This window comes from Arthrobotrys flagrans (genome assembly GCF_004000055.1).
Source record: "Arthrobotrys flagrans strain CBS H-5679 chromosome Unknown unitig_8, whole genome shotgun sequence".
NCBI classification, from domain to species: Eukaryota; Fungi; Ascomycota; class Orbiliomycetes; order Orbiliales; family Orbiliaceae; genus Arthrobotrys; species Arthrobotrys flagrans.
The window spans coordinates 3,545,812-3,573,494 of record NW_027137553.1 but is presented as its reverse complement, the minus strand read 5'-3'; the positions used below and the strand labels follow the sequence as shown (position 1 = coordinate 3,573,494).

The 27,683-nt window shown below is 45.0% G+C and overlaps 7 protein-coding genes across 7 annotated transcripts; 4 read left to right on the top strand and 3 right to left on the bottom strand.

Annotated features, from left to right (window-relative positions):
- Nucleotides 1-119: 119 nt before the first annotated feature.
- DFL_007520 (uncharacterized protein) lies at nucleotides 120-1,048 on the top strand (the record flags this gene model as incomplete). Its single annotated transcript, XM_067637115.1, has 2 exons — nucleotides 120-162; nucleotides 231-1,048. The coding sequence occupies 2 exons, from the start codon at nucleotides 120-122 to the stop codon at nucleotides 1,046-1,048; spliced, it is 861 nt and encodes a 286-aa protein (XP_067488663.1).
- Nucleotides 1,049-5,138: 4,090 nt separating this feature from the next.
- On the top strand, nucleotides 5,139-7,048 carry DFL_007519 (uncharacterized protein; the record flags this gene model as incomplete). The annotated part of the gene is made up of 8 exons (XM_067637113.1): nucleotides 5,139-5,210; nucleotides 5,300-5,448; nucleotides 5,522-5,644; nucleotides 5,713-5,920; nucleotides 6,038-6,077; nucleotides 6,151-6,317; nucleotides 6,479-6,613; nucleotides 6,728-7,048. 8 exons carry the CDS (start codon nucleotides 5,139-5,141, stop codon nucleotides 7,046-7,048), a joined length of 1,215 nt encoding a protein of 404 aa, XP_067488662.1.
- Nucleotides 7,049-8,965: 1,917 nt separating this feature from the next.
- DFL_007518 (uncharacterized protein) lies at nucleotides 8,966-10,484 on the top strand (the record flags this gene model as incomplete). Its single annotated transcript, XM_067637112.1, has 6 exons — nucleotides 8,966-9,122; nucleotides 9,189-9,298; nucleotides 9,406-9,609; nucleotides 9,735-9,869; nucleotides 9,956-10,097; nucleotides 10,162-10,484. 6 exons carry the CDS (start codon nucleotides 8,966-8,968, stop codon nucleotides 10,482-10,484), a joined length of 1,071 nt encoding a protein of 356 aa, XP_067488661.1.
- Nucleotides 10,485-14,214: 3,730 nt separating this feature from the next.
- Nucleotides 14,215-16,296, top strand: DFL_007517 (uncharacterized protein; the record flags this gene model as incomplete). Its single annotated transcript, XM_067637111.1, has 2 exons — nucleotides 14,215-14,511; nucleotides 14,566-16,296. The coding sequence occupies 2 exons, from the start codon at nucleotides 14,215-14,217 to the stop codon at nucleotides 16,294-16,296; spliced, it is 2,028 nt and encodes a 675-aa protein (XP_067488660.1).
- Nucleotides 16,297-17,662: 1,366 nt separating this feature from the next.
- On the bottom strand, nucleotides 17,663-18,280 carry DFL_007516 (uncharacterized protein; the record flags this gene model as incomplete). The annotated part of the gene is made up of 3 exons (XM_067637110.1): nucleotides 17,663-17,839; nucleotides 18,003-18,096; nucleotides 18,174-18,280. 3 exons carry the CDS (start codon nucleotides 18,278-18,280, stop codon nucleotides 17,663-17,665), a joined length of 378 nt encoding a protein of 125 aa, XP_067488659.1.
- Nucleotides 18,281-20,881: 2,601 nt separating this feature from the next.
- DFL_007515 (uncharacterized protein) lies at nucleotides 20,882-22,663 on the bottom strand (the record flags this gene model as incomplete). Its single annotated transcript, XM_067637109.1, has 5 exons — nucleotides 20,882-21,490; nucleotides 21,566-22,078; nucleotides 22,144-22,252; nucleotides 22,330-22,369; nucleotides 22,441-22,663. 5 exons carry the CDS (start codon nucleotides 22,661-22,663, stop codon nucleotides 20,882-20,884), a joined length of 1,494 nt encoding a protein of 497 aa, XP_067488658.1.
- A 1,876-nt stretch (nucleotides 22,664-24,539) lies between these two features.
- Nucleotides 24,540-26,462, bottom strand: DFL_007514 (uncharacterized protein; the record flags this gene model as incomplete). The annotated part of the gene is made up of 6 exons (XM_067637108.1): nucleotides 24,540-24,836; nucleotides 24,897-25,266; nucleotides 25,319-25,526; nucleotides 25,582-25,920; nucleotides 25,999-26,114; nucleotides 26,254-26,462. 6 exons carry the CDS (start codon nucleotides 26,460-26,462, stop codon nucleotides 24,540-24,542), a joined length of 1,539 nt encoding a protein of 512 aa, XP_067488657.1.
- Between the last annotated feature and the right edge of the window lie 1,221 nt (nucleotides 26,463-27,683).

Genomic DNA, 27,683 nt, shown 5'->3' with positions numbered 1-27,683 from the left:
AGTCGGCCTAAATTTCCGACTGCAAAGCTCCCCAAGCTTGGATACTGCGAAGAAACTGCTCGACTGTTACCACGTATCGCCGCAGTTTCTCCCTTTCCTCCTTGGGGAGCCTAACTACGATGCCCTGGGAGTTCTTCCACTTACGATCTATAAAAAGGACAGGTATTTACGGTACCTTCTTGGACCCGTTAATTCCCGGATTCCAGACTCTGATGCTTTCATGATATTAGAATTTTTTTATCAACACCCTCGATGGAACATCCATGAAAACCAGCAACCATGGGGTGTCTACATGTCTTACGACTTGCCAACTAAACGAGTGTTCTACCTTGTAGTCACTGGAGTTAACTGTTCAAAAAATGCCCTTGTAAAAGACCGACTTTTCCAATCTTTCTGCCGAAGCGAAGATAACAACATTACGCGAAGGCCGTTCGCCGATCCATTCTTCATTCGCGCATTAATAACTCATGAGTCTCTTAACGACTTAAAGCCTGTGATGACAGCCTTACGGACCCATCTATATGATCAATTAGATGAAGTAGACGCATATGCGAAAAAGCCATCCGATCGCCGGAAGCTCGAGAAGTTCACGACAGAGCTGCATATGGTCTCACAAGACGCAGATTCTCTCTTAGCTAGCTCTAATACGGCAATCATGGTGTCCGACCGTATGCTAGAAGCCTATCAAGTCATCCAACCACTACTTTTCGCACAATTCAAATACGACGAATACCACAAGACGGCCGACGCACTAGCATACCTGCGCCATTCTGCCCAGACGCACAAACGGTGGCTGACAAGCTACAAAAACCGAAAGGACATAGTAATGAATCTTGTGTTCAACTTAGTCACGCAACAAGATGCTTATACTAACATTTTGATTGCGCAAGAGGCGAAAAGAGATGGGCCTTCGATGAAAATAATTGCCGCCTTGACCACATTCTTCCTACCGGCGAGTTTTGTGGCGACCATCTTTGGGGTGGCGTTTTTCAATTACCAAGACAGGTATTCAGTGTGGCGTCAAATACCTGGATATATGCTGCAGTGACTGCGCCATTAATGCTTGTCACGATCTTGGTATGGTACATGTGGGACAAAGTATCTGAAGGCAGGCATATGAAGAAGCTGCCATTTATGCGGCGCGGAAGTGTAACAAGTGATATAGAAGCATTGAAGGGTAAAATGTTGCAGTTATAATGCACGGAATAGGCTGTCATGATGCATACCTAACAGTCCTTGAACTTCAGAGCTGGAAAGGAAAATTTATTCAATGTGCATATGTGTTGTTAATACGTTCTACATTGCATTCTAGCCCTCTGAATCTGTAGAAATATTCGAATTAAATAGGTGGTCTAAAAACATCGTACTTGTACATTATTATCCCCAAGAGTTTGAGAAACCGCTTGGTATATATCTGTGAACTTTATTCGACGAGAGGCTGGGAATCGACCCTCCTCTAACATTGACATAGCATTAAACTCTGCAGGCCGAGCGTCGAGTTGATGCTGACCTAAGATATAGTGTAGAGTATTTCGAAAGCTAGAAATCCAGGGCCTAGTATTTAACGCTTTGTATCGACTATATCGATAGGCTGGCAGAATTCGGTCAACTGTGCTATCGGGGTATTGCGTACACCCTTTAACTCTCGACAGCTGCAGCTAAGAGGAGTTATCTCTCGTAATATTAATAATTTCGGTATTGAAACAACAATCGGGGGAATTCCTTAGAGGTATGCCCAAGCTCTAGAGGCTGTTTCCGAAATCGTCGATCAAGTATCTAAATTGTTCGCACCATTCCATAGTTGAACTCAACTCTCGCATTAAAACAGCCTAGAATCTGGTGAGAAAACCACACCAACGCATTTTCCGAGGCCCAAATTAATTTACCACAGTCAACTTTTCGAACCCCGTCGATTTAGTCCAAACGCCACATTCCTAAGTGCCAGTTCCTCAGGAACCATAAAGAGGAGGCACCGGATAACTCAAACGGTTTTATATACTTAAGCTATAGAGTATAGCTATCAACCTGTTGGTAGAATTTATGCCAGGGGGCGCATTGGCATCCCTCGTGTAAATGCAATCTTAATTCCGTAGATTTAGTATCGTCGATATGAATTTCCTTTCAGAAAGTTATCAACAGATATAAATACGTACATACGTTGTGTTCCTACAAAATACTCTACCATAGTATCAAGTTTCCTATTCAAATCAGATCACTAGAAACATTATCTTCATCAATCAATAAAGATATCCAGGTTATGCCCGATAGCCCCACCATATTAATCATACTTATTCCCCAAAATCGTCAGACTCAAGTCAATTCGTCATACATCAAACATGAACGGTCGCATCCTATTTTCATCAGCGTTAAGATTGGCAGCGCTACCTACGGGATTTGAGCGGCAGAACCAAACACTCTACAGCTTCCTATCGAATAAAAGCCCTTAGATCTGCCTATTGACTCTAGGTTGATCGTATTTGGGCGGGAGAGTTTAGGTCCGGGCGATAGAGATGCAAATGCAAGACTTGGTTTCCTTCTCTCAGTGCTTTTGTAAACAATCAATTCTAATTACCTACTTAACAGTGTAACTTCCCCCTAGCGGGAAGAGATAACAAGGGAGATTACTATAAACTACAATGCAGAGGAGGGCCAGCATTGCAATACTCTACTGTCGGAAGGGCCACGCTTGTCGCTCCGAAGTTCGTCAACCAGGTGCCCCTTATTGGTGGAAGTATGGAGTACTGGCGACTGATCTAGATATCTAGCGATCAGTATCGGTGAGTGGGTTTATATATTTTACAGGTTATAATAATTTATTTCTAACCACCTATCCGTTCATAATTCAATATATAGCGAAAGAATTGTTCTGGAGTGTTCGAAAAAACGGGAGGAACTCGGGATCCGTCGAACCTCAACGACTGAAAAATCCAAGATATATTCAATTATTTACCTTGACGGGGGTTAATTGCGGTGGAAACAACGACAATCATCCGAATTAGGTTGCCTTAGCTTCACATAACCGGCCCTTTCATTTGCACACCATGCGCAACAGTGGAGGAGGGGCTTTCGCCATTACTGTCAGCGAATTCTAGAAATCCATGTGATGAATTGATATTTTTTTAGCCTTCAGGATAGATATGCTTTAATGATTTTCTAATACTTCTATAAGATCATGGAGTTACTGTTAATATAATACACTGTATTTCAGCGCACTCGAACTAGAGATATTGAACTTCATTTGCAATGGGAATCCGTAATTTGGTGTGTCGATACTCGCCAAGATATACCTGCTAGAAGCCGAATCACGTCGATGCATCACGAAGACTGGTTTACGAGACCAAACAGACCTAAGCTAGGATCATTATGGCATAGTATTTAATGGAGCGCCAAAAACCCCTGTCCTTGTCAGATGCTACCTATGAGGTTGATCAGCTGTGAATGGACTTTTTAGATGTCTTTGCGGCTGACTTAACCCAACATTCTAGAAACTTTCGGTACCAGAACACTTCGAGTCATACTGGTCATTATAGTCCTCGATATAAGCTTATTGCGCATCAAACCCAACTGCGACTGCGGTCCCACATATATGGTATAACAATGACTCTGAAAAGGCAAGACTGTCACCCCCAATTGTCTGATCTTCAGCTAATGTATCCATGCAATGAAATTTCCGAAGAACGCCGAAAGCCGCGTCCACATGCGATTCCACGGAACCCCATATTCAGCATGACGCACCGGCGAGCGGGTTTCTGTTTGAGAAACAAGTTCCCAAGTATAGCAACGCGATTATACGACTATTCTCCGTCATTTTTTTCGAGCGTAGAGATTGAATATTCCAGCAATTGTCAATTTATGGAAGATTTTTTATTGTCATAGAATTATAATCGATGCAGACTTCGAAACGACTGACCTAGATCATGCGTCTCGCCTAATTGTGGAGTTCCGAAGGCCCGAGCTCACATGTATTCGGCTAGCCCTTCTCCAGACGGTAGGCCAGGTATATAAAAGGCCAATTTGTGCGCTGGGAACCCATCATCGGCCTCGGTAAATGACATCACAGCCGAAGGACACAACGCCTGTATTTAGAAGTGCTAAGCCCGGTAAAACCATGCCGATGGCGGAGTCAATGTATGTTGCTGTCTGCTTTGTCATTGAATGACGAAGGTATCGACAAGAGGGAATTAAGTCCTCATCATAAGATGACTATTCTTTGGACCAAGAAAATTGCATCGACCGCGAAGTTCTGACGTTTGTATGTGTTGAAGAGATGCAGGTAAGTTAGGAGCTCCTAGCGAGTCGGAGATAGGCGGTGCGGGCCCTTGTCGGTTATGGTCGTTTCTGCACATTCTTTCAAAAAAGACTGAAGCTTAGGTGATACTGATTCTAGATTTCCAAAAACCAGGCACTCGAACCAGATCTTGGAATACAAAATTGAAGAATCTGGGAACAATGAAACCTTCGAATATTATTTTCCTGGTCGGCTCACCCGTCTAGCCCAGAACTTTTATATCAAAGCTGATCCCCCGCCCGTGCACCCTTACGGCTTTGGGCACACCCTTGCATACTGCCAAGACAAAATTGCGAACGACATTCATTGTCCACCTTCTCCACGTTGTTAAATACACCTATTACGATAGGTCTTACGGGGTATTATCGGCGGCCAACAGACTCGTAGAGCTAGCAAACGACTCTGGGCATCTCCTTCCTATTCTCTAACCGGCCCATTTCTCAAGTGAAACGGAGGAAAAAAAGTCTTATTTCGAGTCGAATCCATATACGGACAGTGAATAAGGAAGCACCTCAAACTCCGGCCTTCTTCTTGAGAAGGAGTGTGGTATTTTGTCTCAGGCTAAGCTTTTTGGATAAAGTCCGGCAGATCGGTTTCTTCAAAAACAAACTATTAAAAGAGAGAATTGCGAGATACAAATATTGCGGAGCTGCAACCTGATCTGTGGACACTTGCATGGTTTTGGTACATTGGGGTAGTGGTCTCTGAGCCCTTGTCCAAGTGGCACCGGTTCGCTTTTCGACGACACACGCCGCCTCTCCCGCACCACCCAGCCAAGTCAAAGTTGCGAGGCAAGTAAACCGTTCCGCTGCCCGTGCATATCGCATGGGCGCTCTTTTGTGCAGACCCCATGCCAAAAGAAAAAGGTAAAAAACACAAGGAGATATTAAAATGTAGTCGGTGTCGGTTGGATAAACAAAAGGTACGTTTCCAGTTTTGTGGCTTGCAAACTTGAATCAATTAAAATGCGATACAAACGGTTCCGTTTATGGCCCACTAATCGATGTTTAGTGTCTGCCGGAGGGCAGAGTATGGCCAGGCGCGAAGTGCAATAGGTGCCAGGAGCATGGGTACCAATGCTCGCAGCCGTTAAGTGCTAGGAATGAGAAGATAGAACGTGAAGCAGAAGAGGAAACAAATGTCCCCCATTCCAGTAAAAGGTGCTTCAAATAGCTTTTTAAGGTGGAAACCCCATTAGAGGAACGACGGCTAAGATTCGTTGATGCGCCACAGTAGTAGGCGTTTTCATGACCAAGATGACTTTATACCCACTTTGTCGTCTGCGTCTGCTTCACCCCCACCGCAAAGGCCCGAAACAGATGATCTTAGTGCCGTGAGAAATGCTGCCCTTGCAATGTAGGTCCTAATTATGAGCCGCATAGTCCCGTAATGTGGATCTAGAACTAAGCTTTGCCATTTTGAAGGAGGTTGCATCCACCTAGACGGTCACCCATGACAATGATACGGGAGCCCCCAGCCTATCGGATCATAGACAGCAACTCGGCTCGCCTCCAAGAAAGGTTTGCCAACTTTTGGGGTAGCCCGATGACGTTCTCGTCGATGTGCAGCCCGGATTTCGCAAAGATGATCTCGACGCTTTTCCATGTCGATTCACAGCAAATCGCACTGATGGTAAGTGGCTGCACCTACAGATTTTTTAGAATGGGTACTGGTATTGTCAATATACAATGCAACAGCACCGGTTGCATCGTGGTCAAGGGATCAAACTTACATTGCATTGTCTTGCAGGACGATATGACTAGTAATGCCGTTATGGCTTTCAGTGCTGGTATGTTACAGGCCCAGGTTAGCCTTTATGCCGCTACGAAGCTTAAATGGTCACTAACATCTCGTATCGACAGGCGATGCAGCTCTAACCCAGAGCCCACACTGGCCTGTATTCACAAAGATGACCCACTCGCATGCTATGAGGGCAATGACCTTATTGAGAGATCGCCTGAGAAGTACATGGCCGCATCTAAATGATGCCTCTGTCGTTCTAACAGCCTTTAACCTTTTTTGTTATGGGGTAGGTCCACATCCTGGAAACTGGAGAAAAAGCCGGATATTCGGATATGCCCAAGATTTCTCTTAGGAACTAGATTCACTTTGCCCCAGATATATTAGTAATTCGGTCAGGCACACAAATCTGAACGTGGATACTAACGAAATATGCGTAAATGATTATAGCTTTGTGTTTCCGATTCATCAATTCTTCAGTTTATGACAGCGATAATTCAAACCTATCACAAATATAATAGCGGGTTTCCTCTAAACGCAGAGATTGTAACTGGGGACAATGGATTTTGGATCGTCAGGCTATTTGTAAGTTTTCTGCCGCCTCGCATGCATGGTCGACTGTTTTGTGTTTCCCAACGATTTTTATAATCAGGAAAGTGCCGATACATGAGGTGCTAACATCGAGGCTCGATTATCTAGATGGCGAACAATCCTGAGGACCGCGGTTTAATCATGCGACATGATACAAATACTTTTGAACGCGAAAGAGAAATGTTCGAAGATAGATCCGGATTCTATTCTTCTCACCAAAAAAGAAGAGGATCAAGTCCGGACCAGCCAGCGACGCCGATTCTAGCTAGCAATGTTGACCCTGTGGTTACGCTGACAGTCTCGGATATTGCCGCTGAGGTACATGTGCCGGTTAACCCGAGTAGCCCTTACTCATCCCCACCGAGCTCAAGTCCTTACGATACCGACACAATGTTCGTCGATCCAGATGAAAGAATATGGGATATGTGAAGGGTGGATTTAATCTCTAAGCTTGTATGTCGCATCATACGGTCATTAATCTTCCCTGTTCAACTTGACTCACATCCGTTGGTGAAATATATCTAGGTCTAGATTTTCAATTTTATTTTCATATAAACAAGGAGAATAGTAATGAGTGGCTTATGCCCAGCCCGAAGTCAAGGGTTGGTCTAGAATTATTTCTGTTCTAAAAGGTAAAACCTAACTACATCCTAGGAACCAAAGCGCGAGGACATTGCTGACGTACTGCCCCTCACTTCTTCGACATAGTTTTTCCAGCGTTCTATCTTTTTCTTGTTTTCGATTGGTTAGCTAGCGTATTTCCAACTTTTTACCGATATGCAACGAAGTGGAGCTGTCGAGATATTCCGAAAGAACGAGGCATTTTATAATTCTTTGTCTAAATAGAAATTTTTCTCGAAAGAAATTTCTCGACACAATAGACATTTGCAGAAAAATCTCACCCTCCGAACCGGTCGATTTTTCCAGCCCGGGTTTTGGGAACCACCCACTTGGCCTCGTGGAGCCGCTTGATTGGTGTTCCTGAATATTGGCTGGAAAGCCGCTTCGTTCCTGAATCTTTCGCTTAAGCTTTACCCCTGACAGTAGCTTCGGCCCCCCATCTGGGCTCATCAGCGACTAACCAATCACGCCTTGATCGCAGAAGGTTCAATAGCTGGCAGGGCGAATTTGACTGGAATAGGTGGGTTTGGCTGGAACAGGTGGGGTGGGAAAAGCCGCCGTTTGGGGGGCTCGAAGCTCCTTTGCATATGCGCATGTGCTTCTCAACAAATCCTGCAAGCTCCTGCGCCGCCAACTCATACACAACTATCTTTATGGTCCCCTTGACGAAATCTGATTTCGCCTCAGCTCAGCTAGTTCGCCTCCTCTCAGTCTCGGAGGCCTTCCCGAACCTTATTGGATATAAAGCACCAATGAAATTGTAGAGATTCTGTGCTCCTATTCAGATATGTGACACTTTAAGCACTATTTTAACATGTCCTCTCAAAACCGGAGCAGAGATCCAGTGAAAGAGAACCGAGAACCGGGAAACACTCAGAGATATAAGTCCGGGAGGCGTTTGCATGAACTTAAACCGCTGTGAGTAAGATGGCAGGATCAATATCGCTCATGCAATGATAATGCACTCATGTATGTATATAGGCCCGAACTCCTTTGCTGAATGGATGTCTGCAGGTACGTACATACATAGTGCCTCCGTACCTTGCATCTGATAGGGCCTGTGCACCCTGCTAGGCGAAGGATTACAGGCTAGGGAGAAGCCGCCCCCACCGGTTTAGAGACCTTTTTGTCGTTCCTCGGACAGTTTTGCAATGTCTGAGAAAAAAAAATAAAAAATAAAAAATCGTAAGCTGGCCAGTACCGTCCCCTCACTTTGAATATTTGAAAGAGGGGCCACGATACCCACCCAACTCCATGGGTGAAGTATATAAACATCCTAGGTCCCGTGCTTGATTACGTTGGTCTAGATTTAATTCCATAGTGCACTCGATCCTGGCAGTATCGTTGCAAAGTCGAAAGTTCGACAGTTACACTCCTTTAACCTGTTCCTTGTTATTTTTGGTTTTGTATTTCGACATCGGCTTGCCGTTGTACAGTTATTTTTTGAGCTTCTTTGTATCAAAAGTCCCCATAGCGGCGCTCCATATAGTGAGGTCACTCAATCGTCTCGGTAGATACTCAAAAGGCTGGATCGAATCGAATTACAGCTCCTTCCTTATTTTCATCTCGACCAACCTCTACCTCGAACAATCACACCCCTTAACCCATATCGATTATAACAAAAGACCTATCGGTTTATTCGTCAGTGTATATTCAACAACGTCTTGATTGTCAGCAGTCTACAGCTTTATTTATATCGAACTTCGCTAGAATCCGAGCATCATCATGCTTTTCCTCAAAGTCATCGCTGGACTTCCAGTCTTCGCCACTTTCCTTACAATGGGTCTCGGACATCCCGTCAACGTCGAGATCGATCCAAGGTCATTGAAGAGTTCTCCCTTCAACCCCTCTATTCCGGTTCCTGAGGTTGCGCCTTCAGATTGTATGTAGCACCCTTGAATTAGGCAACAACAGCTTGTTGTTGGTAACTAACAAGGCACCAAATCAGTACCATCAAACCTCACAGCATCCATTGACGGGAATGAGCTTCGTGCTAGAGGCATGGTATATCGACCGACCGTCGGGTACTTCGCTGGGTTTAATGTAGGAGCATATACCGTAAGTTCAACCCTGCTTTTAGAATTTGTGATCCTTTGTGGACCAGTACCACAAGAGTCTCATTGCTCTCGTAGCAACCGTGAGCTTCGGCTGATATAGTTTTGTAGAACAGTGGTGCCTGCAAGTCTCTGCAGGACTGGAGAAATGAATTGAAGCAAGTAAAGGCTTACAGGAGCTCGCACTTCTCCTTTACTGTTGTCAAGCTCTTCACCACTAGCCAATGTTCAGCTTTGAAAAACGCCTTGCAAGCTGCTAAGGAGGTTGGAGGTATCAAGGTGTGGGCTGGATTGTGGGCTACACCTCGTGCTACTGTAAGTGTTACTCGAATTTCTGATGTTTGTTGCATTTTGTAACATGTTTTTTCCACGGAAATACTGCTGCCTTCTCGTGGACTCGCATGTGTTGAAAACGTTTCGCTAATAATGCCGATCAATAGTTTGATAGCGAGAAGAACGAACTAGGTCGCCAAATCCTCGGTAGCAACGGCAACCTCATTCTCGGAGTTTCCGTGGGGAGTGAAGAACTTTTTCGAGGGGGTCTTTCCTCGAGCCAATTAGCCGGATACATATGGGTGAGTGAGACAATGCAATCGATTCTGTCTATTATAACTATAGTAGATGTCGAGAGCTAGTGTGCTAATATGCCCGTTTGGTATAGGATGTAAAAGGCATGGTCCAGAATTCATATGGCAAGACCAATGTCCCGATCGGAACGAGTGAAGGGATAGCCCCCCTTCTCAACTCAGCGAACCAACAGGTCTTGGATGCCTCTGACGCCGTGCTACTTACTAGTTATCCATGTAAGAGTTAGCTTACGATTGATGCTTTGGATTTGAATGTAGAACTAACGATAGATACCTCTAGATTACGGTGGCTGTCGGGTTGACTTGGCCCTCAAAGCTTTTCAACAGGGTTGGTGGGCGCTGGGAGCCAAAATGGCTGGGAAAACGCTGATTGTTGGCGAGACTGGTTGGCCTTCTAAGGGGAAGACCGTTGGCCAGGCTGTCCCGACAGTTCCCAACGCTAAACAATACTTCAAGGCTATTGCCTGCTGGATGCGAACAACTGGCAAACCCTTCTTTTGGTTTTCGGCTGTCGATGAACTATGGAAATCCGGAGGACTTGCTGAGACTCGCTTTGGGGTTTCATGGACCAATGGTGTGAAGAAGTACGCCCTGTCTTGCTAGACTTCTAGGCTTCCATTTGGTTGTTGTGAAGCTACCAAATTTGCTCTCGCTAGTTATCAAAAAAGAAGTTCATTAGATGTGGTGGAGGACAATGGAGAAGGGGAAACTCGGCCTCACGGAAGGCAAGCAGCTTCTAGTCCAGCAACGGCTCGATGCTGTTGATGGCAATGCTGGTGTCTGTTTTGATATAGGGTTGTCCTTCATTTCTTGGACGTCTACAGAGTGGATGTCGAAGTCGGACCAAGAGTCCAAATTTTTCATAGCGCAAAGCCGCTTTTGTCTGAGTCCCATAGAGGAGTCAATTGTAAATAGGCGTTTCTTTCAGCCGGTACCTAGACGGTTTTTTCCGCTAATTCATTCTTTTGCTCACACCAACGATCCGCGAAGATCGATTGGGCTGGAATCATTTCTTGGGGACTACAGAGTACTGGACCCATCATCGTTCCTTGTAGTTCTATGTCCATATCAGAGCAACTAACAAGTGGGTCACAATACCGAACCAAGTCAGCTGGGAGCTCAGTTCTATATCCTTCGCTAATATAGCTATGTTAGGTATGGAATATTTTGCTTGTACTTGGTGGCGGAGTCTGTATAAATTTGGCCGTCTCGTAGTTTTGTGTTGGAAGCGTGGTGGAATTTCCTCATTTGAAGCGGGCATCGAAGGACCAAAACCCCTGTCCATTTTCCCCGACCAGAACAACTGCACTCTCGATCTGAGACCGCCTCGGACCGCGGGCACAATCCTCTTGCAGTTTCTCCCCTTCGTTTAGGTTTTTATGAGGACAGTCTTGCGAATATAGGGCTTGTCCCGAGAGCACGGTAATAGAATCGTAAACGGTTAGAAGTCCAAAAGAGGTGAGCGCCCGTAACATCGCACGTTACAGATAGAACAAAAGAGTGAGGCTGTGTAGATGCCGCTCGATCAACAACCTCTAACGGCGGCAAAGAGAAAGCTTTTGCTGAAGACGGGAATATTCCAGAGGCATCATCCTTGACCCATTCCTGGCATTCGAGTTTCAGGCCCTCACGTGGTGGTATGGGTTTCGCTAAGGGGTGGGAGGACGGTATTATCCATTCGGCGTTTTTGGGTTCTGAATGAACTCGATATTAACATTGATTGAAAAGCAATTAGGGAGGAGATTGCTTCGGTTGATTTCCTATTGGAATTGATATCATGTCGAGTTACCGACATACGAGAATGCTCGAGCTCATTACTTTTGAACGCTATAACAATATATGCGCTATATGGTAAACCCACGGTTTAACGATGTAGATGTCATAGCAAGACAAATACACGATATTACCAATCTCGCATAAATTCTTTTGTGGACATTTGTTTCTTATGCCAACAACTTAAACAGCGTTAATCGTATGATATCATGGTATCATGACGGCGTGGATAACACTACATACAGCCTGTTAGTATACATGCATATGAGCTGCTCTTCTGTTGTTGTCTGGAAGGACTGAGGTCTCTAGGCCTGCGGGTGTCGTCTATAACTTCCTTGGAGCCTGGAAAAATCCCGACCGTCGTCAAAGCACACGGGCCAGATAAGAAGTTTCCCAGCTGCATTTGCACTGTTATGATGTTAGGGATTAGAGCTGCGCCTCCCCCTCCGTCTCGAGAAGTGAATTCATCCTCGGGCATCGAGAAAGCGTTTGTTCTTGATTTTAATGGAACGCGCGCTGGCTCAAACGAACAGTGCCTAGATTTCCTTGATAATTAGCCAACCCGTTCAAAGATCGCGGGGCCCCTTGCTCCGGCTATCGGCAAGAAGGACAAAGGAGGGCATGTTATGGAGCTCGAGAACATGTCTGAAAGAGCGGCAAACATTCCGACTGTCCGATAGTTGAAAGACCTTAAGGCCAAGATGGCATGATAGATATTCGTTTAAACATATTAAATTTTTAATTGCGCATGAAAAGGGATGCAGCCGTTACCACAGAGAAAACTCGCTTTTTCGTTAAGTATTATCAAGTACAGAGTATAGTTACACTACATTCGTAAGCCTGACTACATACAAAAAGTTTCTTCAACGTATTCACCAAGTTTGATTCCAGAAAAGTGCGAGAAATTCATTCCCAATCGGCGATTCTGATATGGTTGCCGCATGAAACCTGTACAATGATATATATGGCTGATTACTTGTTTCGCCGAAAAGACACCCGTCCACCTTTTGGGTATGGTAAAGCGAAAATCTCGAAAAGGAGCCGGTAAGCGGTTTTCAAGCTTCTCAGGGGCTTTGTCCGCTGTCCTGCCTCGAGCTCGATCCACGGAACTTGAATTGCTTCTCCGCAGCTACCGCAACGCTATATCTCGTGATACTAAGCACCGATATCATCGGAACTGTTCATCGGTGTTTTCCAACGCAATCTTAATAGATTAAAAGTTGCCTATTTGAGAATGCTACAAGATAAAGCCGAGACTTATCGAGATTTTGATAATAGGCAATTTTTCTATACGCGGGTCGAAATTAAACAGGATTGTTCACGTTGGCCAGGTTGCTCTGTTCCAAAAACTATTTTTGGTGGGAATGTCTGAGGCCGTTGTCAATTGGCCTCATAGACCAGACCACAGTGAACTGATTGACGCCAGCCTGGCGCTCAAATGTTAAGCGGGGACACATCGGCGGTAACTATCGGATTTGGAAGTTGGAAAACTTCTCCAGCATAACTTAAGAGCCTAGTATTTTCGTTGCCATTATATTGCAATCTCAGTGCAATTCCGTCTGATATACCAAGAGAATAGGGAAACAACAATATGAAGCCAAACCTTAACTGAGCTATATTGTAATCTTGTAAAATTACATTGTGACTGCATACATGAATTCATAAACTTCGTCGTTCGGTTGTTCTATGCGGGATAGCGGCGCCCAAAGTGTCAATCTGCACGACATCAGATTTTGCGGTCCTGCGGAATCATTGCCTCTGCAAAGTCTTGCAGCGCCGTTGCCAGATCTGAGCGCCTGTTGATGACTGCTCTGTGCTAACCAGCCAGCAAATCAGATGGCTCAGGGGCCACAACTTCAAAAATTTTCTACGGGCCTTGGCAGAGCCAAGGGGTATCTAAGATAACTTCAAACATGCTAACAGTCTCAAACGGCCTAAACAGGGTGGAATGAGATGTGCTTTTTCTGCAGGAACACAATGTTGTGGGGCGGCTGAGCATCAAACTGTTCGGATTGGTCGGCCAGATGCGAACGCTACACAGTACTTGCCCTTGTCCGGCCTTTGTGTGGACGCTAGCTTCTCCAGCAAAGGGCGTGAAACCCCCCTGCAAGCCTCGCTGTCAGGGCCGCAGGGCAAGCCGGCTGCGCACCAAAATAGTAAATGCATTATTGCTTGTTTCGGTTGGACATCTATCAGAATAGACCGACCAATATGCATCAGCATCACGTACTTAAGACGCATAAAGTCCTACCTTCACAGACGTTTCTATTCCTTCCTCTCCCAAGCGTCTTTTCCTCTTTGTTCCGACCTTCGTTGTTATATCTTTTTTCCCTATACTGTTGTACTTTTGCTGCTTGTGCAGTGACACTCGCTCAACCTTTTTCCAATATCCAACTTCACACATTTCGATTTTCTGATACCCCCAGGCTGTGCCATTTTTTAATAGTTTTCTGCCTGGCCAGACAGTTTATTTTAAACAATCATTATATCGAGTTTCACATTTCAAGTCTATCATTACATCACTACAACAGTTTAAGTTTATTAAATCTAAGCATTCAAAATGAAGGGTGCTATCCAATTCCTCGGAGCCTTGGCTGCAGTTCAGGCAGTTTCCGCTACCTACATCGACTGGACACAACCTTTCAACAGCTACGACTGTGGTGGCAAGCAATGCGGTGGTCGTGAGAAGTTCGAGCCTCCAGCATACTCCAATGAGAGATGTACCCCACAGCAGAACACCGGATACGATTTCTCCGATGCTCCAGATGGTGACTTGCCAAAGTACGATGACTTCGACTTCTCTGGATACAAGTGCCAGAAGAGCAAGCTCCAAAGGCGATCGGGGCGTGGCACTGGAGTAAGTAAATAAATATCGATCTTTCTGATTGGCATTCACTAACAATCCCGGTAGAACAAATGTGCTTCCTCCTACGTCGAGCCAGAGACCTACGGCAATGAAATCAAGTGCAACAAGAAGTTCTCCGTTGAAGAATTCGATATCTCTTTGGAGTACGAATCCGTCATTGAGTTCCACTATGGTATGCCCGACGGCTCTAGCTGCAAGCACGTCAGCAAGTGCGGGACTGGTATTACCCCTATCAAGAACACTCAGTGCGGTGGAGCCAAGAGCGTGAAGTGCAAGATCCACAAGAGCTCCCAGAACAAGAAGAAGTGCAAGTTCAACATCCATCACATCAAGTTCCGATGTGATAACAACCCAACCACTACTTCTGCTCCTGTCCCAGTCACAACTGAGCCAGCTCCATGTACTGAATACTCTTGCACCGCCACTGATACCACCACTGAGGCTGTCCCAACCACCACCGAAGAGGCTCCATGCACCGAGTACTCCTGCACCGCTACTGATACTACCACTGAGGCTGTTCCAACCACTACTGAGGAAGCCCCATGCACTGAGTATTCTTGCACTGCCACCGACACTACCACTGAAGCCGTTCCTACTACTACTGAGGAGGCTCCTTGCACTGAATATTCCTGCACTGCTGGAACTACCACTGAAGCCGTCCCAACTACTACTGAAGAGGCTCCTTGCACTGAATACTCCTGCACTGCTACTGATTCTACCACTGAGGCTGTTCCAACCACTACTGAGGAAGCCCCATGCACTGAATACTCCTGCACTGCCACTGAGACTACTTCTGAGGCTATTCCAACTACCACCGAAGAGGCTCCATGCACCGAGTACTCCTGCACTGGTGTCCCAACTTCCGAGGCTGTCCCAACTACTTCTGAGGATGTCCCCACCACCACTGATGTCTATGTTCCACCCACTAATGTCTACGTCCCGCCTACTGATGTCTACGTCCCACCTGCTAACACCAGCATCCCATACGAGACTCCTGCTCCAAGCGAGATCGAGAGCGTCCCCCCAACTGGAACTGATGTCTACACCACCTTGCCCAGTGTTCCAGTTGAGACCGGCTGTCCACCAGTCCTCCCACAATGTATGGAGACCTGGACCAAGATTACCCAGTGTGTCAACAGCGGTGACGTCAAGTGCCTTTGCCCCAACCCAGAGTACATCAAGAGCGTCGCTGAGTGCGTTGAAGCCTGGGGTGTCGATGATGACGAAGTCTCCAAGGCTCTCGAGTACATGCAAGGTCTCTGCGCTGAGCACATTCCAGAGAATCCAGCCATTGTTACCTGCGTTCCTACCTATGTCACTCTCCCACCAGTCACCACCGGTGCTTCCACCATCACTGTCTCTACCACTGTCGTTGTTCCATGTACCACTGCCCCACCAGAGGAAACCACCCAGCCAGGCTATGTTCCAAGCTACACCACTGAGACTGTTGTCAAGACCGTCACTGTCTGCCCAGTTAAGCTTGTCACCACCGAGCCATCCAAGCCAGTTCTCGTTCCAGGAACCATCACTGCTCCTCCATACGTTCCACCAACTGCTCCAGCTACCGTCCCAGCCACTATTCCAGCTGAGGCTACTACTCCACCAGTTGAATATGTCCCATCTACTATGGTGACTGCCTACCCAACTGTTCCAGTTCCAGTTAACGAAACCACTCCAAACCCACCAATCGCCACTGGCGCTGCTTCCTCCTTCAAGGCTTTCAGCACCGTCATGCTTGCCGGTGTCATTGGTCTCACTGCCTTGATCATGGCTTAAACTCCACTTTTACGACTCGATTTGTGTTTTTTGTTCAAAAGACTAGATAATATGGTCTCGCATTTCCCTTAAACTGTACCAATTGCACGATACATTCTACCTTGCCTCCGCCATACAGTGCGGAACCGGAACATGGCAAGACCTAATAATATCTACGACCTGCATATAAATAGCAGATATTTTTTAAAATGATTTCTTTATCTGCTGGAATTGATTTTCTATCTATCTTTTTTTGTATTATAACACTAACCGGATACACTCCTTTGCATAGCGACTGGGCTTGGGTTTATTTGAGATTATTTTTCCTACTACCTTCCAATCTGTATATTTCAAATCAAAAGAAATTTGATATTTAATAAACACCTTCAATCACCTTCTAAACGTAAATGTGAATGTAAATTTTTTTTTTTTTCCAGAATTCTTCGGTAAAGGGTGCCTTCAAGGCCAGGGTGCTGGTGCCACTATGTTCCGTTTCAAAGAGGACTTCAGGCGGCTACTGTGGCACGGTTCTATAGCGCTAATTAAAATACAACAACCAACACGCCCACCAGGATTCAGACCCCGGGCTCGGTTGGTTATCTTTAGTACCATAGTACCAACTAATTTAAATTAACAAAAGATTACGATCTTTGATCCCTACTTTCTTTATTTTGATAGACATATGATATTGTTGGCCATGGGTGCCTAAACGTGTTTGTGCTAGTCTTACGCAATCCCAACTTACCAACTTGCATCAATAAAGACAAAAATCGCCAGAATCGACCATATGATTCAACGAAGCAAAGGAAAATGAAGGAGCAATTTCACCTGAATATCCAACGCAGTACCACAAGGCATCATTGAGCTTTGGGTGGCCTATTTTACTCGTTGATCTAAGAGCAGAACGTCTTCTGTCTCTTCCCGTAACCGAAAAGGCTCTGGGGATCAGCATCAAGCCCCTTTCCAGAACAGTGGCGCTCGCGGTAATTAGTACGATGCTAGGAGTATTCATATTCCTCATTTATCGGAACTGGATTAGTACGTACAATCCTAAAATTCTGAGCCCCTTTCATCTTCAATAAAGGTGGACACCTGTCGTGCAGAGCCATCTTTTGGGTGTAGCTCAATCTATGACAATTTTTGATTATTACCAATCCCTTGAGAGCACCCCCAACCCTGGAGGGATTGATCCTTTGTTCTGAGCTCACCAAGTTCGCGTTATAAGTAAGTACATCGGTAACCGTCCAGGCTAGATCACCGTCCTTGGTTGTAATTCTGGCGGTTACGGGTAGAATTTGTTAACTTGTTCTCGTGGTGGTACACGCATGTATATAGGTACTTAATTTATATATATACGTATCATCGAAGAGGCCGGGCTGTAGCTTACTTACATATGCTGTCTTTCGCCTTCACCATTGACCTTTTCTAACTTCCATCCGAGAGACTCCGGATCCGCGTAGTCTGGTATCAAGAACGCAACGGGACCAGAATCATTGACCAAACCAGTAGGAGTTCCATTTGCCTTCGAGTTTATGGATCTACCGCTCGTTTTCTCAAGTTGCCACTATTAAAATCCTTAATTAGTTATAATACTAACATAAATGGCTTTAAGCAACTTCTCCTCCCGCTTTTATCCGAACTACGCGGATAAATTGAAGAAGCAATTTAAAGGTATTTAGGTTTTTTTAAAAAAAGATATAAATAAGGCTTCCGGAGTGGTAGCTTACGCTCTCTTCCTGGTGTCCTTGAGGCAAGGCATAAATATGTTTGGCGATAAGACTGAGATCCTCTATGAAACCGCGGAAAACTCGAGGGGGCTCTCTATAGTCGTAAATAATAAAATAACGACCGCTAGGAACAAATATCGTAATCTTGCTTTTTAGAATAGACTCGGGTACTCTAGATAACTATTGTTTTCGCTTTTGTGGGGATAAGCAGATGTGCTGATGAAGATGGTTCTTGTAGTAATGTGGTGGAAATAGGTGGTCGCAGTGTTTTGTTGCATTTTTGTTCTATAAATTATGTTATTGATGTTCTTTCTATAAAACTTTCTTTTGTCCAACAACGATTTCCTTTTGTCCAACAATTTCCTTTGTTATTCTAAGATCGTATCTTTGTCTTCTCATATATATATATATATATATTATTATTCTTTTCAGTCTCTCGGGTCTTTCTCTGCCTACACGTTCTATTCTCTGCACACTTCCTGCGTATAGCTGATGGGGCAGTACTTTTGCTGCTTGGCTCCCAGAGCCTACATGTTCACTTCCTCACAATAATAGTTCCAAGGGAATATTGCCCTTATATACACATAAATTGAGACTGAGGACATGAGTTGCTCGTAAGTAGGCATAATATCGGTCTGATATGAGAAATTTACTAGGAATGCTCGCACCTGGCACAAATTCGCGAACTTGAATGTCGATGCGACGAGGTACTGTGCGGACGGTCCTAGTACTCCTTCGACAAGAGGAGGGGGATGAACAACAAAAACAATATCATGATATCATTCATATATATGCGCTAAACTAATTACACTTGTATATATGTTGCACATAGTTATATCCAAGGTCTAATAGCCTAGTAGTTTGTGTTACGATATCGTGTTCCTGGCAAGAAATTTCATATTATCCACCAACTAGCAAGTTATAGCCTTGTGCTCTATAGGGTTAATATTCTAGAAAGCTCTAAATGGAGCCAATAGACGGTGAGATGGCGAGGAGGGGAGATGAGGGAGATGTAGCTCAAGTCAGAGGAATAAGCGATGAAGAAGTAGTAAACGAGAGAGGGTAACAGGCTCGGTGCAGGTTGAAGGCGGTATCGATATTGCTGGCTGTGTGGGCGACTCTCTTTCGAGCTCCAATTCACGGCGTTGCGTTGGTCTACCACAGCAGCAGTACTCCTATCAATTCCCTAACCATCACAACCTCAATTACTACACAGAAGTATCCTTATTCGGTATCCGGAACAATTGTCTGGTTAAAATACCCCTCCCCCTTCATGAGCTAATACCCCTATATTCAGACGAGGCCTGAGATGCCAGGCCATTATCTAACATGGCACAATGCGTTGTACTTTCACGGCACGTGCGCGGGGAACTCAATTGCGAGATCTCGAGATCCGTTTTCAGACTGGAGTCCAAGAAAGGGGTCAAGCTTGATGACAATCAAGGGTATTTTATGTTAGCTCCTTTACTCTCATCCCTTGGTTCTTCTCGGTTAACAGGATTCCTTGTTTAATTTATCAAGCGTGGGAGTTGCGCAATTTTCATGGAGAACCATGCTCCAGAACCATTAGCCCATGCTACGGACGAAATTTAATCTTAACTTCAAGATCTATATCGTGATGACACGGTTTACGATGTTACGCAGCTTATTATTTTGTGTCGTATTTCGGGTGCTCGCCTGGTGAAGGTAACAGCTTTCCCCGAAAAGTCCCATTTTCCGCAGATATACTAAAGGATCAAGGTAGATATCATTGGTCCCGAAGCTATCTTGAGAATTAAATATAAATTTATTAATTTACGCAGTACCGTCGTATTCGATCAACAGACCCGAAGCTGTCAGATTAATAAAATATCATAGGCATATGCAAAAGATTCAGAACACCGTATCACAGATGCCCCTGTATCACCCGAGCTCTGCATCTACCCATACGTCTTGATCGCTTCAAGGAAGTGGATATCCAAGATACCGCATATTTACCATTCGCGGCCAAGAATCATAAATATGACTACTATCAACTAGAATATATATCATTGAAGTCTTATAAATAACATACACGGTCCATAGATATCAGAGGTGGGATTTCTACGAATAGAAACTCTCCATATAGGAATATTCAAACAAAGATATAACGCTATAATATCGGCCGACGGAGCTTTAAAACTCTTAAAATCATGCAATTTTATAGAACCAATCTTAGCCGCCGTACAAAGTAAGGCCCTCCCGAATCCCACTTCACACGCGATAGGATCGTTTTTGTGTTACAGAAAACGCCGCTCGAAACGTGTCCCACGCCCGAAAAGGACTTCTCCGCACCCGAGGTCCGTTTACCGATTTCCGTAGATCTGCAAAAAATTTCAACCGAAAATTCGATAGATCTTGAAATTTACTAAGAACGCTAGATTCGGCGATTTGCAGGATGATTACGTATGCGTCGTATTGATCATGTGGACTTTTTGTGGTATTTTTTGTTAGTAAGAAGGCTAGCTAGGTCGAGCTTTACAATTGTCCCGACCGGAACCTTTCTTTTTTCTTACGGTCGATCTTTGAAATACCAAGAATTGAGAAAAGACCTCCTGTCTTTAGCCAAACTCTAAAATCGACTTGGTGAATCAAATTAAGCATGCAGTTTCCATCTCATTATGTACTATTAACAAAGCACACCGGAGTTTCGCCAGTCCGATGCAAATAATAAACAAAAGAAATGCGAGATGCAGTATTATACAAATATATTAATGCAAATGTATATGATGGAAGTTAGAAAATTCGTCTCCTCATGAAAATATATAGTCTATCAAAGCCCATAAATCGACTTCGTCATGCATCTCCGCTCCATATTTACCAAGGGGGGTGGTCCTATACCTCCACTTTCATAGCAATATTTAGACCTTAACCCACCGAATCCACTTATTCCTCCCCTTTCCAAACCTCTGCTCCGGCCCAACATCCTCTCCCGCCGCCTCATCTTCATAGGAAATCTTCCATACCCTAAGCAATAACATCATAACCGCAGCAATGAGGTACATCAACCCCGCAAACACCTGCGGATGCAAGTAATCACTCCTTTCAACCCCATCAACCCAAAAGTGCCTTCTCAACTCTAGCCCAATAACCTCAGAAAATGTTAAAGGACCGATCATGAATAACCAAATGAGATTCAATGCTGATGGTAATTGCTTGAGAGATACTACTTCGGCTGTGACTGGTGGAACGGTGGTCCAGAAAGTACCACAGATAGCACCGTTGATTAGGGCGAAGAAGATCAGGACGCCGAACGACTTGGCGTTAATCCAGATTATGAAAACTGTGAGAGCGCAGACGAATGTGAGAGAGCCTGCGATGTTGATACGGCCCCAGGAGTCAGAGTAGAGACCAACTAATGGTCGACCAATAGCCATTCCGAGATTGAGCATAGCGCCCATGATGCTACCTTGTGATTGTGTAAGACCGACAGAAATACCGAAGTTGGGAAGTGAGAATAGAATCACAATCTAAAATCTCTTCGTTAGCAATTGAACGCTATCCCACCGTAGCGAAGAAACCAGAAGTTTCGGAAGATGACTTACATATCCCAACATGCTAAAAGCACCCCATCCAACCACATACAAGAATTCAATCCTCTTAATGAGATTCAAATCAAACATTTTAATCTCTGGATTAATCTTCTTATTCCTATCCTTCAGGAAAATACTACACGTGGTATTGACGACAAATGCCACTATCGCCGTAATTCTAAATGTCCACGCGAGACCAAGCCGCTGAAGCATTGCATTTGTTCCTAAGGAAAATGCAAGGCCACCGATGCCACTACCTGCAGCAGATATACCGTTCGCAACGCTACGTCGCTTATGGAACCACTGTGGTATGATCCCGACAGATGCAACAAAGAGCATTCCCATACCAATGCCGAAGAGACAACCTTGAGCGAGGTACAAGTGCCAAACCTTGTAGGCAAAGCTGGCGGCGATCAAACTTGCGCATTGGAGGGTAGAGCCAATAAGCAAAGCTACTTTGCTAGAAAACTTGCGGGTAAGGAGGTTTGCTAAAGGGGATATTAACATGCCCCAGCCGGCGGTGATCTAGAAGGCCAATAGGTTAGCAGAAGACCTCCAAAGAAGCGAATTAATGAGACCAGAGTACATACACCCCCAACAAGAGCATAATCAAACGCTGTAGCCTCCTTGAACAATGGCGGATCGTGTGTTAGATAGTATGATAGGTAAATACCGTAACTACTATTGATGCCCCACGTGCTATCGATCGTAAGAACGTTTGTTAGCAAAGTCCAAGAACCGCATCTACGTCGTACGACAGTCTAGGATCGACTCACCAAGAATTGATAAAGAAGTTACACATAACACAAACCCATCCTATAATTATCGCCAAAAACCATATAATCAGCACCCCGTTTTTTATTAAATTCGTTTCGACGAATACATACCATAACCACCATCCGGCGGCGCACTATCATCAATCACTATTCCAGCATCTTCAACAGTCTCTGCCTCGCCAGATCCCTCGCCGCTAGTCCGGATCTCTTTGCTAACGCCTTCTTTGGAGCGTTCACTATTCGCCACCGTTGACGCGCTATAGTCAAAGTCCTTCTCTGTCTTCTTCTCCTCAATGTCAGCCGTCGGTCGGCTCACATCGATCTTCGCATCCATCCTCTCGAATATCAATTCTCTCCACTGGGCCTATCAATCACTTTCAGGGCCCTAATTTAATTCCTAGTCACACCTTCTAAAATTCCAAGTATCGCACGAAGGGGGGAAAAATGTGTAAAATATTCCTCCGGATATGTCACCCCAGAGTGAATAACAGCCGCGTATAATATAACGTTTGTAAAACCGTTTCACCGCAGAAATGTTGATCCGAAACGCTCGTACCGATAAACGAATCGGCGAGATTTCTTAGCTCTTGACGATCAGCGTAGGCGGTGCTATCTTCGTGAGATATTGGGGAAAAAATATAGATCGAAATGGCAAAAAAAAAAAGAATATATAGATCTTAGATCTATGGACGACCAGTTGACCAACTGGTTTGACTTTCTTTGTAACCCGTTGGTGGTGGTTTTAATTTTCGGGAGGGAATCGAAGACAGAGCGTGGCCAAATGACGTTTGGCGGCAACTTGAAGCTTAAATTTCTAGCCGAATGTATCTGCCGTTCGGTTCGGATACCAAAAGTCGCGAGAGTCGGTCACCAGCTTCCCAGATCTCGAAAGATCTAAGATTTCCAAAATTTAAAAGGCAAGAACCTCCTTCAATCTCTGTATGAAAACTCCCAGATACAATCCACCAAAAAGATCCTCTTATAATGAAATGGAGTCACTATCACCTCGAAACATTATTAAGCAACCTTCACACGTTTTCGCATATTCGGTTAAAAAAAAAATCTGGTGTCTAAAGTTTTCCAACGGGCGGCGCTCCACATATTTTCTATTCTCTGGCACAATGGAGCCTCGATAACCAGGGGAACCTAGGCGTTTCTATTACCTGATTGATACTCCCATGTGGCTCCAAAATGCGAAGTCTTGCTCCCAGGATGGTACTTGCCGGGAACGATCGATTCCGAACTGTTGTTTCTTAATCAGCGCCAACCCACAAGATGCGTGCTAGACCATGTTGACAAGCTAGGGCAAAATTTTTGCAAATCGACAGCAAGATCGTCGATAGCCATTGGTCATTGAACGAGCCATGTACGCCGAAGGCTAGAGCGTTTCCCTGTTAGAGGGACGCCAGGGTCTGCAACTACGCCCATACGCCCGTGTGGACTCGGAATTTGCTATCAATGCACAGCTTCGCGTCAGAGAAGACAGACGTATCCGTGTGCCAAGACCCAGACCTTAAGACCGGTTGCATTTCGTACGAAGTGTGCATCTGAAACTTCCTAAAAGTCACATCTCTCAGCTTACCGCTCGGAGATGCCCTTTTACCCCCGGCTATCAGGCAGGTTAGAATCGGCTATCTGTCAGCAAGTCCGATTGAATACCACACGACCAACACACTAATTCGACTTCATTAGTCAATAAAATTCCTAGTTCGATTTGTACATGTATACATATCACTTTTATTAGAAAAAGAGAGAAGATACGAGGAGCCATATGTCATGAATCGGGAGAATGCTGAGGTATCTCGAAAGGAAATCCTTGGAAATAAACATTATTTAACCCCATATGCTATTAAGAACAGGTTTAAGAAAATACGAATTGGCAATGCCGGCCTAAGTCCATATCAATTGAAAGATTAGGACCACAGGAAAGGCATGTAAAAACCCTCTGTGGGGAATAATTGCTATTCGGATGCTTTTATGAACCCATGGCAATCAGATAGTTTCATAAATCCGAGAAGCATTAGAAACGGCATCAGAAAAAAAAGGGGGAGTGTAGAAACCAGAAATACAAAACTGCAAAGCAATAAACCCGTTCATTGTGCATGCATGGCCGTCATAACCGCATTAAAAATGAAGAGACAAAAGGGGGGGGAGCAAAAAGCATTAGGTACAACAAAAAAGCGAACGGCAACCGTATCTTGGCATCAGCTTTATACACCCGGGCTGTCACTGTCGTCTGCCTCTTTGTTGTTCAATTCATTGATGAACTTGCTTTTATCCCTGAGTCTTGCTCCATAAACAAATATGGCCCATGGAATTGGCATAAGGGCGACAGAGATACCAGCTAAAACAGTTCCAGCATGAGGGATGCCTAGATTTCGATACATCTGAACTGTGAAGAGGGGGAAGGCAGCACCCATAACATAACGAACAAGGCTGTTGGCTCCCAGGGCGGAAGCGCCAAAAAGGTCGTTATAGATGTGAACCAGATAAACGGCCGTGACAATCTATAATTTTAAACCATCAGCGTACTAATCCACATATGTCTTCCGAAAAGGAATACTTACGAAAGTTGCAACAGCACCCCATCCAAATAGCACACATCCAATCAACGGAACGATAAGATTTATGTCACTCCTTGCAGTCCAAGCCCAGATAAACAGTCCAACGGGGAAAAGAACTGATCCAACCAATGCAGCGTATAGCTTTTCCTCCGGCCGTATTGGGGGAAGTCCCTTCGCAATGCGAGTCTTCCGTCTAGGTTGATAGACGAAATGCTCAAAAAGAGCACACATGATGGTTGCAAGAAGGACACCAATCCAGAGGGAGATAAACGCATTTCCCATACCTCTTTGAGATGACCTGTATTCGAACACCAAAACGTATGGAATTGACTCGAAGAAGGCGAAGAAAACGGCGAAACAGAAACCATTGTACCTATGAATCAAAATTAACACGTGATTTTCGAATGAGAAATACCTTTACTCACAATGAAACGAAGCAGACAATTGGCTCGGAAAAAATCATCTTGATGGGACGAAGAAGTGTAACCGTGAACAATAGCTTGAGACCCTCCTTCGGTGGAGGCTTCTTAATGATCTTTTCCTGCTTTTGAGCTTCAGCTACAAGAATAGCCTTTGAATAGGTCTCTCGAGCAAAGAAAACGAAAATAGTAGCCGGGAGGATCAACATGCACACTATACGCACTGGTTAGCTCAGCTCTATAGCCCTCGAGATTGGCGGGGAGTATACTAATGAGCATCGTCCATTTCCAGTGTCTGCCGTCTGCTATGACATAGAAACCGACCAAAGGACCGAAACCAGGGCCCATAAAAGCCATTGCCAGGAATAGACAACTGGCATTTAAAGCTGCGGCCCCAGCTCGGAGGTCCCAAATATCTGCAACTGTCCCCGCACCAACGGCAAGGACAGATGCCCCGAACATGGCGGAGAAGAAACGGCATACCAGAATAGTAGCGAGATTTGGAGCGTAAGCGACACCGAGAGTGAAGGCACCTGCAATTGGAAGAGCGACAAAGTAGACAGCGCGGCGCCCAATGCTTTCCGAAATAGGACCAGCAATCAATGGACCTTTTGAGCAATGTCGTTAGCCTTTGCTACACAACTTATATATATATCAAAAAGTGCTCAATGGGGATTACAACATACCAAAAGCCATTCCTAGGACATACGTGGTAATTCCAGCCAATGCTTGAGTCAAGGTGACGCCGTATTCACGTTGAATAGCGAATACGGCAGGAGCGTAGACACTTGCTCCAAAGCTCCTATTTAGCACCCATCCTAATTAGTATTTGTTCTTGAAATTTTTATATTTCATTACTTTATTCCCCAACCACGTGCCACCCTATACTAACACCAGTTCCGACTGTTAAACGATGAGACAGCTAAATAGAGGGAACTCACACAACGAAACAGGCAAAGGCCGGAACCATGGTCCCATACAACCTCTCCCTTAAACTCCAATTCTTAGCATTTCTCTTATCGTTCAGTCCATCGAAACTCAAGTCAGCCGGATCAACTGACTGCCTTTTCGACCCATAGCTTCCACTACGTTGACCCTCAGCCAACTGCATGGCCCTAACCCATTCATTAATGTCACCTGGAGCAGCCATTCCTTTATGCTGAACCGGGGCAAGCTTCTTCACATGACGAATAGCTCCAAGATGAAAATTCTCAGCGGGAGCAACGCCAACACCAGGTGGATTGCCGGTTTTAATGAACTTGGAACGGTAGGATAAAGTCCTTCTTTAATACTTTGGTCCCCCTTCGATAGTATTGTATGTAGGTACTTGGGGCTTTACTCCTTCTAACTTCAAGCCTGTGGTACTCGTAGACAAAGGATAGTGGATTTGAGGGTAGGCTCGAAAGGTATATCCGAGCTGCCTTCGAAGATTAGGCGATGGTGAGTAGCAGTCGATAAAGCTGGAGAGACGCTCAGTCTCTCGGCTATCGAGTTTAATCTCGGAGTCGTTGGAAGCACGACTGGTAGGACGGCCAGAGCTGGCAGGTGGTGGTGATGGTGGGTTTTGAGGGTCTATCGTGTGTATTTATACACTCTTTTATGAGAGTGTCACGCAAAAGATCGGTCGATTAATTACGATGGACAGGGAAGGATGGATCCACCTGACAGAATAGAAACTAAGGAAGGATGAACGAAGGTTGGTTGGGCTAGTCATGACAGACGGAGAGATTAGCAAAGGACATCCTGCAGAATCATTTTTCCTTTTTACTACTCGGCCATCCAGCAGGGGTCCCAGAAAATCCGCGAGAGTGTGCACAAATATGTCACGAGAAAACGATTTGAATGCTTGTGCCGGCCGTTGATATGGTTCGAGCGGGCAGGGAAGAATGCTTGCCACTCTTAGAAGGTCAGGAAGCCGGCTCCACTTGCTTACTTACCGAATATTTCTGGCGATAACTGAGGCTCAATGAAGCCAGGGTTCGCCAGATAGATGGGGATATCAGAGTGAGAATTATCGTCGATCGATTGATCAAGGGTCCACCCCAACCAGTCAGCAGGCTCAGAGAACCTCACAATCTAAAACTTACTAATATAACGACCTAGGTAGGTACCTAAACGTAGGTTATCCGATCGGGGAGCTCTCCATGCATCAAGTGACAATTCGCTAATATTGAGTGCCGAGGATGATAGAGAGTGTGACGATGCCGCTTTCGATGCTCTTGAAGCGTAGATAAGAGTAAGGGACGGAAGCTGTAAATGAAGCTAGACGGTTTTGTTAGGATGAAAATGAGGTTTATTTGTTAATAGGTGGAGGTGGTCTCGTAAAACAAATGCGAGAGCCGTTCCCTAGGAATGCTTGGAAATACTATTG